At 44.5% G+C, this 20755-nt stretch overlaps 1 protein-coding gene across 1 annotated transcript in view; it reads left to right on the top strand.

The window, feature by feature from the left end:
- fer1l6 (fer-1 like family member 6) overlaps positions 1 to 20755 on the top strand; it is a 93708-nt gene that overhangs the window by 11931 nt on the left and 61022 nt on the right. Inside the window, exons 4-12 of the mRNA XM_030726029.1 lie at positions 859 to 863; positions 3273 to 3384; positions 9163 to 9217; positions 9424 to 9555; positions 9724 to 9786; positions 9943 to 10021; positions 10396 to 10552; positions 16482 to 16668; positions 17451 to 17552. Of these exons, the coding sequence (XP_030581889.1) occupies positions 859 to 863; positions 3273 to 3384; positions 9163 to 9217; positions 9424 to 9555; positions 9724 to 9786; positions 9943 to 10021; positions 10396 to 10552; positions 16482 to 16668; positions 17451 to 17552 (892 nt within the window). The remainder of the gene's footprint in view (positions 1 to 858; positions 864 to 3272; positions 3385 to 9162; positions 9218 to 9423; positions 9556 to 9723; positions 9787 to 9942; positions 10022 to 10395; positions 10553 to 16481; positions 16669 to 17450; positions 17553 to 20755) is intronic.

Below are 20755 nucleotides of genomic sequence, written 5' to 3'. Positions count from 1 at the left end.
TGTATGAAGTGTAAAAAGTAAAGTAAGTATGTCTGTATGAACACTAGAGGGTTATTAAAACTGAGGGAACAGAAGCATGCTGAACACCTGACTGCCAATGAGCAGTGCTCACCCACACCTACCCCCCAAAGCTGTCATCCATTTTCTTCCGCTTATCCAGGGCAGCCCAAGCAGAGAAGCCCAGACTTCCCTCTCCCCAGCCTCCACCAGCTCATCTGGAGGGACCCCAAGGCATTCCCAGGCCAGCCAAGAGATATAATCTCTCCAGCGTGTCCTGGGTCTACCATCCTGGGCATGTCCTATCAGGCCTCCTCCTGGTAGGACATGCCCAGAACACCTCACTGAAGAGGCTCCCAGGAGGCATCCTTATCAGATGCCCAAGCCACCTAAACTGGGTCCTCTTGATGTGGAGATGCAGCGGCCTCCCGAATGGCCACACTCCTCACCTTATCTCTGAGAGTGAGGCCAGCCCCCCATCATAGTAAGCTCATTTCTGCCGCTTGTATTCATGATCTTATTCTTTCAGTCACTAGACAAAGCTCGTGACCATAGGTGAGGGTAGGGATGTAGCTCGACCGGTAAATCGACAGGTTCGCTCAGCTCCCTCTTCACCACGACAGACTGGTGCAGTGTCTGCGTCACTGCAGATGCAGCCCTGATCCATCTGTTGATCTCCCGCTCCCTTCTTCCCTTACATGTGAACAAGACCCCGAGTTAGTTAAACTCCTCCACCTGGAGGAGCCACTACCAGTGGGTAGGCGCTCACCTTGCAGCTGGAAGGTTGCAGGTTCGAGCTCCTGTCCCTGTGCTGCATTGTGTCCTTGGGCAAGACACTTAAACCACATTCCTTAACGGTAGCACCGGTCTCTGGCTGCATGACCACAGATGCTTGTTTCCAGATGAGTGATCTGGAACGATCGTTTTGTTGTGTGCCTTGTGTGCACAATGACAATGAGTTCAATCTAACATCTAACCTGCGGCAGGAACTCATCCCTGAGCCAGAGATGGCACTCCACCCTTTTCTGGCTGAGGACCATGGCCTCAGACTTAGAAATGCAGATTCTCATACCAGCCGCTTCACACTCAGCTGCGAATCAGTCCACTGCAAGCTGGAGGCCACCACCTGATGAAGCCAGCAGGACCACATCATCTGCAAAGACCAGAGACAAGATTCTGAGGCCACCAAGGCAGAAGCCTTCTGCCACATGGCTACGCCAACACCCACAGGAAATGAGTCCGACTTATTGCGATACGGACCAAACTCTCACTGTGGGTGTACAGGGACTGAATGGCCCGCAACAACGAGCCAGACACCCCCATACTCCCGCAGGACTTCCCACAGGATACCCCAAGCGATGCGGTCAAATGCCTTCTCCAAGTCCATGAAGCACATGGATGGGCCCTCCTTTCCAGCACCTTGGCACCTTACCGGCAAGACTGAGGAATGTGATCCCCTGAAAGTTGGAGCACACCCTCCAGTCTCCCTTCTTGAAGATGGGGACCACATCCTGATCTGCTAATCCAGTGGCACTGCCCCAGATCTCCATGTGATGTTGCAGTGGCGTGCCAACCAACATAGCCCTACAGCATTCAGGAACTCAGGGCGAATCACGTCCACCCCAGGGGCCCTGCCACCAAGGAGTTGTTTAACCACCTCAGTGACCTGACCCCCAGTGATGGGCCTGTCATCCCCCTCATCCCCTGGCTCTGCTTCCACTCCAGAAGGCATGTCAGTGGGATTAAGGAGGTCCTCAAAGTATTCCTTCTACCACCTGACAATAGTCTCAGTCAAAGTCAATAGCACTCCACTCTATAGACCGTATGAGTAGAGCACCACTTTCCCCTCCTGAGTCACCTGACGGTTTGCCAGAATTGCTTCGATGCTGAAAGTCTTTTTCCGTGGCCTCACCAAACTCCTCCCACACCCAAGTTTTTGCTTCAGCCACTGCCTGAACCCTGTTTTGCTTGGCCTGTCGGTACCCATCAGCTGCCGCCGAAATCCCATATAAAACTTCCTCTTAAGCTTGATGGCTCCCTTCATCTCCGGTGACCACCATCTGGTTCAGGGGTTTCCACCACGACAGGCACCAACCACCTTGCAGCCACAGATCCGAGCAGTAGCCTCAACAATGGAGGTGCGGAACATGGTCCATTCGGGCTCAATGTCCTCAGCCTCCCTCGGAATGCTGTTGAAGTTCTGCCGGAGGTGGGAGTTGAAGATCTCCAGGACTGGGGCTTCTGCCAGGCGTTCCCAGCGCACCCTCACAATATGTTTAGGTCCGCCAGGTCTGTCCAGCAGCTTCCCCCACCACCTGATCCAACTCACCACCAGGTGGTGATCAGTTGACAGCTCAGCGCCTCTCTTCACCCGAGTGTCCAGAACATACGGCTGCAGATCTGATGATACGATTACAAAATCGATCATCGACCTGTGACCTAGGGTGTCCTGGTGCCATGTGCACTTATGGACATCCTTATGTTCGAACATGGTGTTCGTTATAGACAAACTGTGGTTTGCACAGAAGTCCAATAACAAGACACCATTGGGGTTCAGATCAAGCAGGTTGTTCCTCCCAATCACGCCCCTCCAGGTCTCACTGTCATTGCCCACATTGAGCGTTGAAATCTCCCAGCAGGACGATGGAGTCACCGGATGGAGCACCCTGGAGCACCCCAACCAGCAACCCCAAAAAGGGTGGGTACTCAGAACTGTCATTCTGTTGGGATTCTAGTGGCATTACTAGTTGATCCAAAAACAATATACCCAGTTCCACAAATCAGCCACTATCTCACATTCACACTACTTGACCATTTTAAAAACAAAAAACAAAAGGGCAAGGTTAGCACTGTGACGTCATAGCAAGAAGGTCTTGGGATCAAATCCACCATCTGGTCAGGGCCTTTGTGTCCTTTCTTTGTGTAGTTTGCATGCTCTCCCCATGTCTGCATGGGTTTCCTCTGGGTACTCCAGCTTCCTCACACAGTCCAAAGACATACAGTTGGTGGGGTTAGTTTAATTGGTCATTCTAAATTGCCCATAGGTGTGAATGTCAGTGCAAATGGTTGTCTGTCTCTATGTGTTAGCCCCGAGACAGACTGGCGACCTGCCTAGGGTGTAACCTGCCTTTACGCCCTATGGCAGCTAGGATAGGCTCCATCCTTCCATTAACCCTGAACTGGATAAGCATGAGAAAAGGCACTGATGGACAAAATATAGTACCAGGTTTTCTTTTCATTAAGACAAGCATTATTTTTTTTTGTGACATTTATAGATAGTGAGGTGGAGGTCCCTCCTGAAGCTTCTCTCCTGCAGGAGGGAGAAAACTCTGAGGATCAACCAGGAAGCTCTGCAGTTAGAACCAGAACAATACCAGACAGCAAGAGGTATGATTTTTTTTTTTTTTTAAACACCAAGCCTACAGTGCCACTACAGTCTTCTCTAGAAAAGCACTCAGCACCATTCAGAAATAAATTTTGGCCATAGTAACAGATCTGAAAATATATTACCTGTACATTCCTATATTCCTATGTGGGGTGGCTATAGCTCAGGAGGTAGAGCAGGTCACCTACTAATCAGAAGGTTGGTGGTTTGATTCCTAGCTGCTCCAGTCTGTATGCCAAAAATGTCCTTGGGCAAGATACAGTACCAGTCAAAAGTTTGAACACAAACTTTTGACTGGTATGTACTCAACCCCAAGTTGCACTCTGTTGTGTTCACGAGAGTGTAAATGTGTGTGAATGTTAGCTAGAAAGCACTTAGGTGTGGAAAAGTGCTTGTATGACTGGGTGAATGAAGGATGTTGTATAAAGCACTTGGAGTGCTCAAGTAGAGCAGAAAGTGCTAAATAAGATGCATTTGTAGCATGACAAAATGCCGAATCTAATTGTACACAGCTACTAGCATAGACAACATGGCAAAGAACACCTGCCATTTGTTAATCTACTGGTAGTCAAAGCTTATGTCTTCCTTTTTTTCTGGACTAGGCAATGTGATAGGAGTGGAGAAAAAGAGAAAAGGGGCCGCACACTGGCAAAGCTCCTGAATAACGTTTATTCTAAACAAACCTTGACAGCGAGTGACGTTTCGGGCCACAGATTGCCCTTCTTCAGACTTCTGTCTGAAGAAGGGCAATCTGTGGCCCTTCTTCAGACTGTGGCTCATTGATCCCCTGTTGATTTTGTAAGTTTGCTCATTTTCAAAGAAATGAACAGTCTCTAATTTTTATGGTTGTTTCATTTTAATTGAGAAAGACAGAATATCAGCCAAAAATCCAGAAGAAAGCAAATTACATAAAATTATAAATTAATTTACATGTTATTGAGTGAAATAAGTATTTAATCACCATGCAAAACATGACTTGAGAAACCATTGTTAGCAAGCACAGCTGTAAGATGTTTCTTGTACTTGGTCAGCAGATTTGCACACATCAGAAGTGATCAAACTGGTGGTTGTGACTCAGGAGGTAGAGCAGGTCACCTACAAATCGGAAGGTTGGCGGTTCGATTACTAGTTGTTCCGGGCTGCATCCCAAAGTATCCTTGGGCAAGACACTGAACCCCAAGTTCCCCTCTGACGCAAGGATGAATGTGTGTGAATGTTAGACAATAAAAGCACTTAGCTTACTTACATATGTAAATGCTTGTATGAATGAGTAGATGTAAATGTATTGTATAAGTGCTTTGAGTGCTCAGATAAGAGTAGAAAATTGCTATATACTGTAAGAACTAGTCCATTTGCCATCTTGGCCGACTCTGCTTTAGGTTTCTTTGTTGCTGCTTGGCAACATGAAGCTTCAGTTCCCTCCAATGATTTTCTATTGTATTGACATCTGGAGACTGGCTGGACCACTCCATGACCTTAATGTGATTCTTCTTTAAACCACTCTTATTGACGATATATTTTGGGTCACTGTCGTACTGGATGACCCAGCCAAAACCCACCTTCAGTGCTCTAGCTAAGGGAAAGAGGTTCACATCCAAGATTTTGTGGTACATGGCCCCATCCATTGGCCCCTCAGTACCATCCTATACCAAGTCATCCTGTATCTTTAGCAGAAAACCAGCCCCAAAGCATAACTTTTCCACCTCCATGTTTATCTATGGGAATGGTGCTCTCTGGGTTATACTCAGCATTTCTCTTCCTCCAAACATGGCGGGTTGAGTTAATGCCAAATTGCTTGACTCTGGTTTCATGTGACCACAGCATGTTCTCCCAAGCCTTTTCTGAATCATTTAGATATTTACTGGAAACAAAGTTACAATGAGTAAAAAATTCACTGCTAGATATCAGTAGATTGCTGATTGCATTCAGCTGAGTTCTGTTTTCTTACCCATTCCAATTCAAGTGCATCATTCTAGGTACAGTGGCTGCTATAGGACAAATGTGTTTTAGTCAGCCAAGAGAGATCAAAAACATTCAATTTAATTCAGTCCCATAGACTGTATCCCATAACAGCTGTAGCTGGACAGTGTGTTTCTTTTACTGTTTGTGTAAAAATAAATTTTGTATACTATATTTTAACATATGTTAATAATGCCAGCAGTCAGGAAACAAAAAGTGGATACAGTCAAGTAAATACTTTGCAGTATTTTACATTTTTACACCCAAGTCACCTCTAAAACTCAGACCCAAATTAAACTGTTCTGTACTCACATAACAAAGTGACTCCAGACCAAATCCACCCCAGAGGGTTTCCCTTGACTGCAAACTGTCAGTCCACTGTTTACTTTAGCTGTCAATGCTGGGTGAGAAGCATCCACCTTTATTTACTCTGGAATAGGTTGTTAAACCTTGTGAAAGGATTCCAATATGAGTCAGTGAAGCTCATTTCTGTCCAATATCAGTGACACTGAGGTGAGTTGTTCAGGATATGCTGAACTTTTTTGTTGGTAAGTGTTGCTATTTTTGCTGCTGTTAGCCTTTGTTAGTTGGTGTTAGTGAAACATTCTTTGAAATGGATCTAACATTATTAGAGCCTAACAATAGCTGGCACAATGTTAGTTTATAACCAGCTGTTGATTGTTGTTTAGCTTATAACCAGCTGGAGTTGTCAGCTGCCTGGAGATGGGGAGGTCTCATGTATAATCTGCTGACAATAGGTAATTGTGACTATAAATGGAACAGTGACGTGCAGTCAGGGGAGGCAGGTGAGGCACGGCCTCACCTGTCATCGTGGAAATATAAAATTAAAAAATAAATTAAATGGTTATATTCATTCAGTGATTTGTATTTTAAAGTTCTTTTCCATTTAACTACACCATTTTTAGATTAGTTTTTTCAAAATCGCTGAATTTTTGCATTTGCCGGTCAAATACTAAGAGACGAACGGTGAGGCACCAGCCCGGCGAGCCGCACCACGGATTGCGCAATCCGTGGTGCGGCTCAGTATAGTCATTGCCAATGACTACTAACTGTGCTGGCATGCTATGCAGTGAGACCGGATTACTTTCCCTTTGCATGTGGCTATTAAAATGTTCTAACACTTTTACTATATGAACTAAATTTCTATATTTTAGCTGGTGTATATAATGCACAGTTTTTTTTTTTGTTTTTTTCATTAACAACTGTATGTGTGTGTAATGCATTCTTGTGTTGAGCGATCATGAAACTGCTGCGAAGAGACACTAGGTGAGGCACGCAGTTCTCGTGCCTCATGGTAGGGGGCGCTGGTGATCCCAGGGACTCTACGACTCCTCGGCGGCAAGCTACCATAAACAGTTAGCAAGGCCAGTTAGTTTTTCCTGTTGCTTGGCCTTATGTTCAACATGGAAGATTACATAACTCAACTGAAAGAATTTTCTAAACTGGACTTTCAATCGAAGCAGAAGATAATAATTAAAGGAAGACCAACACCGGAGCTAAAAGGTTTGCTTCAGACTATGTTAATGTTAAACAAAACAACTGTTGCCAATCAAATGGTGAATAAGCTATATGTTTGTAAATCTGATGTGATGACGTCAGTGCCTCACCAGTCACGACCCTCACCGCACGTCACTGAAATGGAATAAATAACTATTATGGAAGTTCCACAAATTATGCAAGTTTTTGTGTGTTAGAGTCCTGGCTTCAGTTCAGGAGATGAGGCCTGAGGTGAGAAGGAAGAGGATAACATTTTATTAAGATGCAGTTGTCTCTTTCCTTCACGTTTTTACTTCTTTGGTGAAGTGGACCCCTTCTGAAATAATAAAACATAGGTTTTATCCTTCATATCTTGAGTCTGAAGGTACAGGCATACATTTAAATATCCGTACATGGCATACAAACACCTACAAGTTCTTGTCTCCTTTGTCCGGCCTACGTATGTGGCTGGTCTCTAGCCACATACAATACCAGTAAAAAGTTTGGACACACTCACCCATGTGTCCACACTTTTTGACTGGTACTGTATATAAAACACAATTAGATCCACTGTATTCAAATATGGTGGAAGAACATGGCGGCTTCCACAAACGCATCTGCTCCTTTGTGCCTTTATCCTATGTATTATAAGTGTATATGAATCCATCACTTTGTTGAAAGATGTAATTACACACTATCCATCCATCCATCCATTTTCTTCCGCTTATCCGGGGCCGGGTCGCGGGGGCAGAAGCCTAAGCAGAGAAGCCCAGGCTTCCCTCTCCCCAGCCACCTCCTCCAGCTCATCCGGAGGGACCCCAAGGCGTTCCCAGGCCAGCCGAGATACATAATCTCTCCAGCGTGTCCTGGGTCTACCACGGGGCCTCTTCCCGGTGGGACATGCCCGGAACACCTCACCCAAGAGGCGGCCAGGAGGCATCCTAATCAGATGCCCGAGCCACCTCAACTGGCTCCTTTCGATGTGGAGGAGCAGCGGCTCTACTCTGAGCCCCTCCTGGATGGCCGCACTCCTCACCTTATCTCTAAGGGAGAGGCCAGCCACCCTTCGAAGGAAACTCATTTCTGCCGCTTGTATTCGCGATCTTATTCTTTCGGTCACTACCCAAAGCTCGTGACCATAGGTGAGGGTAGGAACGTAGATCGACCGGTAAATCGAGAGCTTCGCTTTTACGCTAAGCTCCCTCTTCACCACGGCGGACTGGTGCAGCGTCCGCATCACTGCAGAAGCAGCCCCGATCCGCCTGTCGATCTCCCGCTCCCTTCTCTCATCACTCGTGAACAAGACCCCGAGATATTTAAACTCCTCCACTTGAGGCAAGAACTCGTTCCTGAGTCGGAGATGGCACTCCACCCTTTTCCGGCTGAGGAAAAGGGTGGAGTTACAAACTAATCTATGTATATTTATGAGTACAATGTCTCTTTTTTATATTAATAACCTAAAACAAATTACTGTCTGTAGCTTTAAGTCAGGCCTGTACATGTTCCTACTTGAGCAGGGACTGCGAGAATTCTATCCATTGTGGGGTAGTGTGTGACTAATGGTTCTCTTGGTGACTGTGGTCCCAACTGCCTTTAGATCATTACCAAGCTCCTCCATGTAGTTTTGGGCTGATCCAGCACCTTTCTCATGATCATCCTCACCCCGTGAGGCAAAGCTTGCATGGAGTTCCAGACTGAGGAAGATAGATGGTCATTTTATATTTCTTCCATTTCCAATAATCACACCAACAGTTGTCACCTTAACACCAAGCTTTTTTGCCGAGGGTTTTGTAGACCATTTCAGCCTTGTCTACAGTCTTGTCCCTGATGTCCTTTAACAGCTTTTTGATTTTGTCCATGTTGCTGGCGAGATTGGAACAGAAGAAAGTGAGTGAATAAACAGGTGTGCGATGTACGCATAACGAGTTGAGATCAGTGATTGGTTGGTTGGTTAGTTGGTTGATCAATTAATTGATTGTAATGGGCACACAGCCAGTCCAGAATCCTGGCTAGGTTATAAGGGATCAAATATGTATTTTACTCAATGATATACAAATCATTCTATAGCTTTTATGTAATGTGTTTTTTCTGGATTTTTTTTTTGTCTCTCTCCATTCAAATAAAACTATCATAAAAATGAAAAACTGTTCATTTCTTTATAAATGAGCAGACCTAAATTCAACAGGGATCAAATAAATATTTTCTCCACTGTAATTATTGAATTATAAAAAACAATAGCAAACTACAAAAGTAACTGCAGCACTGCATTTCGCTATTAATAATAACCTCATTTGTCTCTGACTTGTACAATGAAATTTCCTAAGGTCCACACTGAATACTCGCATTCAAGAAAGTGAAGTGAAACCCCAGAGCTTCCAGGTAACCACATACAAAAATGCACTATTATTGCACTAGATATGTTTTGTTTTATGTTAAAAGCACTGTGAGAAATTCTTGAGCTTGCTGGCATTACAGTTTTTGTTTTTTGCTTTTTAATTTTTTTACAAATTGGATGTTTTTTTTAACACTAATGGTGAGAAAATCTGGTTATCCTGCTAACGTCTCATTCTTTATCTGGCTAATAGATTGCCATTAACATCACAGAAGCCAGACAGCTTGTCGGGGAAAACATTGACCCAAGTGTAGTGATAGAGATTGGTGATGAGAAGAAACAGACATCAGTCAAGGAAGGAACCAATGCTCCTTTTTATAATGAGGTATATAAAAAGGAGGGGAGGGTGGGGGCAGAACTAGAAAAAAACCCTTTGACAGACCATTTGAACCACCTATACAGCAGTATAATAGTCAGTGTTTTCCAATAATCCAATAAGTTTCTGAGCCATTAAAGCAATCTATCACCCTCTCATGTCATTTCTTTCCATCAGTATTTTGTGTTTGACTTCTTTGCCCACAAAGAGGTCTTCTTCGACAAAGTCATGAAGCTGACGGTGGGTAAAAGCTTTTTGGGTCTTTTTGTTAAGATATGCATCTGTTTCATTTCTGGCATTTCTAAATGACCAGTTCAGAAAGCCGGTGTTTATACTTTCTTTTAAAGTGGTTTCAAGTTCACTCTCTGTTTCAGTGTGTCTTCATTCTCTTTCCAGGTTATACACTCTAAAATGCTGAGGAGTTTCTGTATTGGATCTTTTAAGTTGGATATGTGGACAGTCTACAAACAGCCCGGTATTGTAAATCTTACACACATAAAGTACCAGTCAAACGTTTGGACACACTCACCCATTCAAATGGGTGAATGTTAGTAGAGATTTATAGTTCTGCTAACATAATGTCAGAACAGCCTTGAGAAACTGCCTGCTTTGATGTTTTGACAAACTTTCAAGTATTTGAAAAAACAAACAAACTCTTGAGTCAATCTGAAATGGTTTTCACTTATTATTTCTGTCAGCCTCTACAGAAATGATCTTTTACAGAAGTTTATCGGTCCGAACTTGGCACTGATAAGCACATTTCCTAAATAAGCAGGTTGTTTCATTCCTTTAATTTATTTTATTTTCCTGTTCATAAATCACATTTGTGTCTCTTCCTTACCCCTTCAGGTCACCAGTTTATCAATAAGTGGGCAATGCTAACCAATCCTGGTGACATTAGCACTGGGATCAAAGGTTATGTCAAGTGTGACATCAGCATTTCTGCAAAAGGAGATGCCATGCAGCCAGGACAAAAAGCCAGTGATGCTGAGGAACAGATAGACAAGTATGATACTGACCTATTTTTTTAAATGTTGTTTGAGAGCATTTCTACTGTATCAGATACTTTTTCTGAGATTTTGGGGAAGAAGCAAAACTAGCAGGTGCGGAGTAGATTATATCTTTTATAATTTATAATTATAATTTATAATTATATCTTTTCATATGTAGATGGAACACTGTTATTGTTAGGTACTGATTTGTTATTTTATCCTCCAGATTATAGATTAACCTAACCTGAGGAATGCATTTTGCTTATATTATATTATTTAATATAATAATTAAATTAAATTTTTAATTCAATTTTATTTATATAGCACCAAATCATAATAGTTGTCTCAAGACACTTAGTAAAAAAAAAGTGTAGTTTTTAAGTTTTCTTTCATAGCATTTGTTTCAGTTCTTAGTATAGGAAACATCTCCTGCCTGACCTCATCAGAAGTAGCAAGAGTAGCAACACTAGCTAGTGCTGATGTTGAGTAAAAAAGTTAAAAGTTTGGACACAGTCATCTTTTGATACTTTTGGTACTGTGCTTTCACCCTGGGAAGTAGGAGTCTTGCCCAAAACAAAGTAGTAAAACTTTCTTAATAAGGTAACACTGGCAGTTCCATCAGGTTGCAATACCCATTAGCATCAGCATTAGTGATATTTCACATTTAGGTAGCAATACCACTAGAAAAGTAGCACTACTTTTCACTCAATACTAGCTGAAGATTTTTATTTTTTTTTGCCTTTTCACTTTAGCTTGGTGGTTACACAAGCTCTTGCATCCATAGCCCTCTAGCTGACCATGGGCACAGCTAATAACCCAAACAAAGTTGGAAAACTTTGTTTTTTTCATGTGCTGGGTGAGATGGCTGTGCCGCAGGGATAAAATTGTAACCAAGCCCACAGGTATTTCCACCTGTGGGCTTGGTTACAATTTTAGCCCCAAGCTAAACAGAAGCAGAACCTCAGCCCATCACCACAGCATTCCCACTTCCCATAGCTGCTACTCTCAAAATCCCATGGTCACCTGTGCAAACTGAGGTTGTAAAATATTGTTTTGATATTGTTTTGATGGCAAGAAATTTCAGAAGGCCAAAAAAAAAAACAAAAAACAAAAAACCAAAGGTAATCATGTGTTGCCTGTTTTTCTGGAGCTGCTTGAAGAAATAGTGATGACATGGAAAGTGAAACTCTAGGGCAAGAAGCTTTCTTCTGCACAAATTAAGGCATGCAGTCCTTTGACCTTTACCAGAAGCCAGAAGGATGCTGTTGGTAGGAGCCACTTTCATCTGAAGACCTTTCTGTCTTTGTCAGCCCTGTCCCTCCCTTCCAAGGCAGACCACTTCCAGTCCAGCCTCACTGATAAGTGCTACAAGGGAGCAGCTCTGTTAGCAAGAGCCCTCAATGCCTCTTCTATTCTGATGTCTTACCAATCTGGATGTATTATAAGTGAAGTAATATTTTATAATCTTCTGGCCAGGACCTTGCAAATTATTTTAAGATCTACATTAATAAGAGAGATTGGGCGGTAGCTGGATGGGAGTGTGGGGTCTTTGCCTGGTTTAAGAAGTAGGCTAATGTTAGCAGAGTTTATATTTGGAGATGGCGTTTGATCATTCTGAATCTGAGTTACCATTCTGAAAAGAGTGGGTCCTAGTTCAGACCAAAATTCTTTATAAAACTCATCTGGAAAACCATCTGGGCCTGGGGCTTTATTATTTGGGAGATGCTTTAAGGCTTCCTGGAATTCAGATATTGAAAGAGGTGAATCCAGAGCTGCAACCTGTTCATCATTTAGTTTAGGTAGATTTATATTGTTAAGAAATTCTTCAATGGTAGCATCAGATGGATTAATCTGTGTATAAAGCTTCATAAAAATCTTTAAAAGATTTATTTATTTGTTGTGGGTCATGAGTAATGTTACCAGTTGAATCTTTAATAGAATAAATAGCTGATTTTTTCTTTGTTTAGTTTTAACTGGTTGGCCAGGAATTTTCCAGATTTATTTCCATGTTCGAAGTTTTCCAAATGCAGGCTTTGCAACATAAATTGTGTCTTCTTAGCAGATATTTTATTTTATTCCAGCTTTCCTCAGGTTGTTAGTTATATGCTCTTGTGGTGAAGCAGCATAGGCAGTTGCTAAAGATTTAATTTTCTGTTCTAATTCAAACACAAGTGTGTTTTCTTTATTTTTCTTATGCGAGCAGTAAGATATTATTTTTCCCCACATTACTGCAGTTCCTGCTTCCCAAAGAACACATGGTGATATTCCTGGCAGATCATTATTTTCTAAATATACAGCCCACTCCTCTTTGAAATAATTAATGAAATCTTGTTCTTTAAGTAATGATGTATTAAATCTCCAGTTCCTAATTGGTGGTGTGACTCTTTTCTGTGTCAGAGTGACAGACACCAGTGCATGATCACTAATAGTGATCAGGTGAATCTGAGTGTCTGTGATATCCATCATCATGGAGCTGCTAGCTAGAAAATAGTCTATGCGAGAGTGAGACGTGTGCACTGGTGAGAAAAAAGTATAATCCCTCAAGAGTGGGGTGACGTGAACGCCAAGCATCACAAAGGCCAAAATCCTTCATTTACTGTTTAAGAATGTCTGCAGACTGCCACTTCCTCTGACTCAGTGCTGTACTGAGCCTGTCAATATCTGCATTAAGTACCAGGTTGAAGTCTCCTCCTATTATAATTGTGGTGTCAGAGTGATCAGAGAGTGTGAGGCCGTCTGGGTCTATTGTAGTGTTGTTAATGTTAAAGTTTACCTTCCTGCTAATCAGTATGGCTACACCTCTTTGTTTGGAATTGTAGCAGGCTGAGTACACATGAGGGAACTGTGGTGGTGTCCTGGTAGGACATGCCCAGAACACCTCACCGAAGAAACTCCCAGGAGGCATCCTTATCAGATGCCCGAGCCACCTAAACTGGCTCCTCTTGATGTGGAGGAGCAGTGGCTCTACTCTGAGCCCCTCCCAAATGGCCACACTCCTCACCCTATCTCTAAGGGAGAAGCCAGCCACCCTTCAGAGGAAACTCATTTCTGCCGCTTATATTTGCAATCTTATCACTACCCAAAGCTTGTGACCATAGGTATGATTGCGGTTTTGTTTTATTCTTGTTTTATTGTCACTGTCAGCTGCAAAACCATTTCCCCCCTGGGGATAATAACAATTTCTTAGATTCTTTGACCCTTTGATCCTTTGATCCTTGATCATTTGAGGGACATAGATCAACCGGTAAATTGACAGCATCGTTTTTACACTCAGCTCCCTCTTCACTATGACAGACCAGTGCAGCGTCAGCATCACTGCAACCATCTGTCGATCTGCCACTTTGCTCTCCAGTCACACGTGAACAAGACCCGGAGATACTTGAACGCCTCCACCTGGGGCAGGAAGTCGTCCCTGAGTTGGAGAGGGCACTCAACCCTTTTCCAGCTGAGGACCATGGCCTCAGAATTAGAGGTGCTGATTCTCATGCTAGCCACTTCACACTCAGCCTCAAACCACTCCACTGTGAGCTGGAGGCCACCACCTGATAAAGCCGTCAGGACCGCATCATCCGCAAAGAGCAGAGACGAGATTCTGAGGCCACCAAGGAAGAAGGCTTCCACCACCTGGCTATGCCTAGAAATTCTGTCCATAAAAAATTATGAACAAAATCAGTGATAAATGGCAGCCCTGGTGGAGTCCAACACCCACAGGAAACGAGACTTATTGCCAGCTATACGGACCAAGCTCTCACTGCAGTTGTACAGGGACTGAATGGTCCACAACAACGAGCCAGACACACCATACTCCTGCAGGACCTCCCACAGGATACCACGAGGGACGCGGTCAAATACCTTCTCCAAGTCCACAAAACACATGTAGACTGGTTGGAGAAACTCCCACGCACACTTGAATATCCTTGAGAGGATAAAAGCTGGTCCAGTGTTTCACGACCTGGAAGAAAATTGCATTGTTCCTCTTGAATCCGAGGTTCCACTAATGGGCTGACCCTCCTTTTCTGCACCCGGGCATAGACCTTACCGGGGAGGCTGGGGAATGTGATCCCCCGAAAGTTGGAGCACACTCTCCGGTCTCCCCTCTTAAGGATGGAGAAATACCAACAAGGGAACTGTTTACCCTGCCTGGGATATGGTTACCAGGGCCCCACCCTAGAGCGAGGCATGGGGAGCGAGCTTGAGGGAGAGCGTCTGGTGGCCGGGCATTAGCCTGTGGTGCCCAGCCGGACACAGCCCAAAGAGATGACGTGGGCCCGCCTTCCTGTAGGCCTGTAGACACATACACATGCAATGCCTGGACTGCTAATTGCACTATATGCACACGACTATTTGACACAAGACTAAACTATCATATGATTGCACGAACACATTTGATTTATTGTGGTCTACCTCATGTATACAAGATGTAGTTTTTGTATTGTTCCTTTATTTTATTTTAATTTTACATTGTTTTCTGCTCTTCTTTTTCTTAGATTATGTACATTTTCTTGTTTATTGTTATTGAGCCAGAGGAGAAGAAGCACAGAATAAGAACTTCATTGTTCAGTATAACTGAGTGTGTACTGTGCAAATGACAATAAAACTTTCTTAAATCTTTTTTTGTAACTTGGCATGTTGTTTTGCTGCTGCTGCAGCTGATTTGAAGACAGTGTATGATTGTGTGGGTTTTTATGTTTTAATCATCAGTACAGCACCTTAGAGATTCACAGATTATATGAAAGGAGATGTGCAACAGTTTGAAAAAATGAGAGTGTGTCGAAATAAATTGGGGAAAAAATGCTTCCAGCTTTGACTTCTCCTCCTACATCAACACTGATTTAGAGATATTTTTCTGAGTGGTGACATCTATTGTTCAAGAGAATACTCCAGTGGCTACCTGCACCATAACAGCAAGCATAAATGGAAGTCACTGTGTGATGATGTTACCTGGGGTGCGCAAAGTGACTAAAGCATAATTTATGGTCCCACAAACTATACCCACCATTATGTGAGGGTGTCAACAAACTGTTCACTTGCTCTTTGCCAGTAGAACAAAACAAGTTTCCTGGAGCAGGGTGTTACCACGGGGAGGGTACTCAGCAAGGTGGGCTAGAGTGTCACTCACAAGGGTAGTGGTGAATGGAAGATGGGGACCCTGTCATGCACTCTGGTGCTGCTGGCAGTTAATCTGTCACTAAAACATTTCTTCTTTTGACTGAGTGATCAGTCTCTCCCCTCAGCCCTAACCAGCTGCAGCAGATGACTGCCCCTCCCTGAGCCTATATAAAGCACCTTGAGGTGACTGTTTGTTGTGATTTGGTGCTATATAAATAAAATTGAATTGAATTGAATCAAATTGACTGATGTCAGACAATTCCACAGTTAAAGCCTACATCTGTGGTCAAGGGGGACTGAGATTCCCCAGGTTCACACAGGCTGATAGTCTGGAGCAGCACCTATGGTCACTGAGCGCAACTCATGTACTGCAGATTTTGAACTTCAGGGCAGATCTTTTATCCAGAGGCAACCCGCTGTACACAGAGTGGAAATTTCTCCCATAGTGAGACACAAATCAGATCATTTGAATGATAATTTAAGTTTGTGAATATAACCTGGTTCTCTCACTAGCATGAGTAACTGTTTCACCACACCTCCCTCTTTGCTACGGAAACAAGTAAGACATGAACTTGTTTTCTGACACTATATCAGCCTATTATATGGGAGGACCCTTATTCCTTCTGACATGAGTATTGCTACAGGAACTGGAATAACAGTGAGAAACTCATGCATATAGTGAGACACTGATGTATGCTAATCAGAGAACTGTAGTTATATCCTTAACCTTAAGTTATTACGAGACTTGCTTTACTGGTGCTCGTATTCTGACTTTTTTCTGATAAACCTTACTAGCTTTGATATAACTGTTTTGTTTAATGTCATTGTCCTCAGGAACCTGTTGATTCCAGAGGGTTTTCCTTCTGAACGACCATGGGCTCGTTTCTGTGTAAAGGTGTATCGAGCTGAAGGCCTCCCTCGCAACAATTCCAGCATCATGGCCAATGTCACCAAGGCCTTCATTGGAGAAAACACAGCACTCATAGACCCTTATGTTGTTGTCAGCTTCTTCAAACAAGTGGTTAGTTAAATATAATTCATTAGCAGATAAGATAGATTATTTATATTTAGAAATATATCAAGAAGCTTCCCTAAAGCTCACAGAAACTGTTATACAGGTTGTTCTGCAATGGTTGCCCAGTTCTAAGTTCTAGTTTAACTCTTACCTAATAATATGACTTACTGGTTGTCCTAAGAAATATGACCTTACTTTGTGATTTCATGTCTTTATATCATTTCTCTATTCTTACTGACCACCATAAAGCACTTTAGGCTACTAGTTACCATTTAACCTAACATGCATATCTTTGGACTCTGGAAGGAAGCCAGAGTACCTGGAGGAAATCTATGCAGGCACAGGGAGAACATGCACACTCCACACAGAAAGGGCTTAGCTGGGGTTTGTGCCAGGAACCTTCTTGCAGTGAGGTGACAGCACTATCCACGGTGCTGTCTAGGGTTGGCTGTAGCTCAGGAGGTAGAGGATGTAACCTACTAATTGGAAGGTTGGCGGTTCAATCCCAGACTGCTCCAGTCTGCATGCCAAAGTATCCTTGGCATGCAAGATACTGAACCCCAAGTTGCTCCCTGATGCAACTGTCAGGGTGTGAATGTATGTGAATATTAGATAGAAAGCAATCAAGTGTAGAAAGACGTTCATGGGTGAATGAGGTGTGTTGTATAAAGTGCTTTGAGTGTTTAAAGGAGAGTAGAAAAGCACTATGTGAGAACCAACCCATTTAATATTTTCCATTTAAGAATGCCGTGCCACCCAAAATCTAATCATCTTACCTGTCCCATCAGGGTCGCACATCCACTCAGAGATCCACAGCAGATCCAGTTTGGAATGAGCAGATTGTCTTCACAGAGATGTTTCCTCCATTGTGCCAGAGACTGAAGATTCAGGTATCAATGTAACTGAGCAGCAGACGCACTGATTTATGCTAGCTTTACCACAATTTTGTAAAGAATTAACTGTTTCCTGTGCACAATTACTGTCCTTATTTCACCATTATGCCAGGTCCTATAGCAATACTCATGTCAGGAGGAACAAGGGTCCTCCCATAAATGTATATGTTTTTATGTTTACTTTTATGAAACTCTGTATAGTGTTCCCAGCTTTCAGGACTCCCTTGTAAAAGAGATTTTAAATCTCAATGTGATTTTCCTGGTAAAATAAAGATATATATATATATATATATATATATATATATATATATATATATATATATATATATATATATATATATATATATACATACACATCCATTCTCTTCCGCTTATCCGGGGCCGGGTTGCAGGGAGAGGAGCCTAAGCAGAGAAGCCCAGGCTTCCCTCTCCCCAGCCACCTCCTTATCCGGAGGGACCCCAAGACGTTCCCAGGCCAGCCGAGAGATATAATCTCTCCAGCGTGTCCTGGGTCTGCCACGGGGCCTCCTCCCGGTGCGACATGCCCGGAACACCTCACCCAAGAGGCGGCCAGGAGGCATCCTAATCAGATGCCCGAGCCACCTCAACTGGCTCCTTTTGATGTGGAGGAGCAGCGGCTCTACTCTGAGTCCCCCCAGATGGCCGCACTCCTCACCTTATCTCTAAAGGAGAGGCCAGCCATCCTTCGAAGGAAACTCATTTCTGCCGCTTGTATTCGCGATCTTATTCTTTCGGTCACTACCAAAGCTCGTGAGCAGAGGTGAGGGTAGGAATGTAGATTGACTGGTAAATCGAGAGCTTCGCTTTTACACTAAGCTCCCTCTTCACCACGACAGACCGGTGCAGCGTCCGCATCACTGCAGAAGCAGCCCCGATCCATCTATCGATCTCCCACTCCCTTCTCCCATCACTCGTGAACAAGACCCCGAGATACTTGAACTCCTCCACTTGGGGCAAGAACTCGTTCCTGAGCACTCCACCCTTTTCCGGCTGAGGACCATGGCCTCAGACTTAGAGGTGCTGATTCTCATGCCGGCCGCTTCACACTCGACTGCAAACCATTCCACTGCGAGCTGGAGGCCACCCCCTGATGAAGCCAACAGGACCGCATCATCTGCAAAGAGCAGAGATGAGACTCGGAGGCCACCAAGGAAGAAGCCTTCCACCACCTGGCTACGCCTAGAAATTCTGTCCATAAAAATTATGAACAGAATCTGTGACAAAGGGCAGCCCTGGCGGAGTCCAACACCCACAGGAAACGAATCCGACTTATTACCGGCTATACAGACCAAGCTCTCACCGCGGTTGTACAGAGATTGAATGGCCCACAACAACAGACGAGACACCCCATACTCCCGCAAGACCTCCCAAAGGATACCCCAAGGGACACGGTTGAATGCCTTCTCCAAGTCCACAAAGCACATGTAGACTGGTTGGGCAAACTCCCACGCACACTCGAATATCCTTGAGAGGATAAAGAGCTGGTCCAGCGTTCCATGACCAGTACGAAAACCGCATTGTTCCTCTTGAATCTGAGGTTCGACTAACGGGCAGACCCTCCTTTCCAGTGAGGCTGAGGAGTGTGATCCCCTGAAAGTTGGAGCACACCCTCCGGTCTCCCTTCTTAAAGATGGGGACCACCACCCAGTCTGCCAATCCAATGGCACTGCCCCAGATCTCCATGCGATGTTGCAGAGGCGTGTCAACAAAGACAGCCCTACAACATCCAGAGCCTTCAGGAACTCAGGGCGAATCTCTGCCACCAAGGAGTTGTTTAACTACCTCAGTGACCTCACCCCCAGTGATGTTCAAGTCATCTCCCTCATCCCCAGATTCTGCTTCCACTACAGAAGGCATGTCAGTGGGATTCAGGAGGTCCTCGAAGGATTCCTTCCACTGTCCGACTATAGCCTCAGTTGAAGTCAGCAGCACCCCATCCGCACTATAAACCGTGTGAGTGGAGCACTGCTTTCCCCTCCTGAGTCGCCTGGCGGTTTGCCAGAATCGCTTCAATGCCGTCCGAAAGTCTTTTTCCATAGCCTCACCAAACTCCTCCCACACCCAACTTTTTGCTTCGGCCACTGCCCAAGCTGCATTCCGCTTGGCCTGCCGATACCTGTCAGCTGCCTCCGGAGTCCCACAGGCTAACCAAGCCCGATAGGACTCTTTCTTCAGCTTGATGGCTCCCTTCACCTCCGGTGACCACCATCTGGTTTGGGGGTTTCCACCACGACAGGCACCAACCACCTTGCACCCATAACTCTGAGCAGAAGCCTCAACAATGGAGGTGCGGAACATGGTCCATTCGGACTCAATGTCCTCAGCCTCCCTCGGAATGTTGTCGAAGTTCTGCCGGAGGTGGAAGTTGAAGATCTCCCGGATTGAGGCTTCTGCCAGGCATTCCCAGTGCACCCTCACAATACGTTTAGGTGCGGCAGGTCTGTTCAACATCTTCCCCTGCCACCTGATCCAACTCACCACCAGGTGGTGATCAGTTGACAGCTCAGCTCCTCTCTTCACCCGAGTGTCCAGAACATACGGCTGCAGATCTGATGACACGATTACAAGATCGATCATCGACCTGCAACCTAGGGTGTCCTGGTGCCATGTGCACTTATGGACATCCTTATGTTCAAACATGGTGTTCGTTATAGACAAACTGTGGTTTGTACAGAAGTCCAACAACAAAACACCATTCGGGTTCAGATCGGGCAGGCCGTTCCTCCCAATCACGCCCCTCCAGGTCTCACTGTCATTGCCCACATGAGCGTTGAAGTCTCCCAGCAAGACTATGGATTCACCAGATGGAGCACTCTCCAGCACCCCGCCCAGCGACTCCAAAAAGGGTGGGTACTCTGAACTGTCATTCAGCGCATAAGCAAAACAACAGTCAGGACCCATTCCCCAGCCTGAAGGTGCAGGGAAACTACCCTCTCGTCCAAACTCTCGTAAAAACTCCAACGTACAGGCAGCAAGCCGGGGGGATACAAGAATACCCACCCCAGCTCGCCGCCTCTCACCAAGGGCAACTCCAGACTGGAACAGAGTCCAGCCCTTCTCCAGGAGACTGGTTCCAGAGCCCAGGCCATGTGTTGAGGTGAGCCCAACTATATCTAGCTGGTATCTCTCAACCTCACGCACTAGCTCAGGCTCCTTATCCACCAGAGAGGTGACATTTC

The sequence above is a fragment of the Archocentrus centrarchus genome, unplaced genomic scaffold, assembly GCF_007364275.1.
Source record: "Archocentrus centrarchus isolate MPI-CPG fArcCen1 unplaced genomic scaffold, fArcCen1 scaffold_95_ctg1, whole genome shotgun sequence".
Classification (NCBI taxonomy): Eukaryota; Metazoa; Chordata; class Actinopteri; order Cichliformes; family Cichlidae; genus Archocentrus; species Archocentrus centrarchus.
The sequence above is the reverse complement of the archived record's forward strand: the minus strand, read 5'-3'. Positions and strand labels throughout refer to the sequence as shown.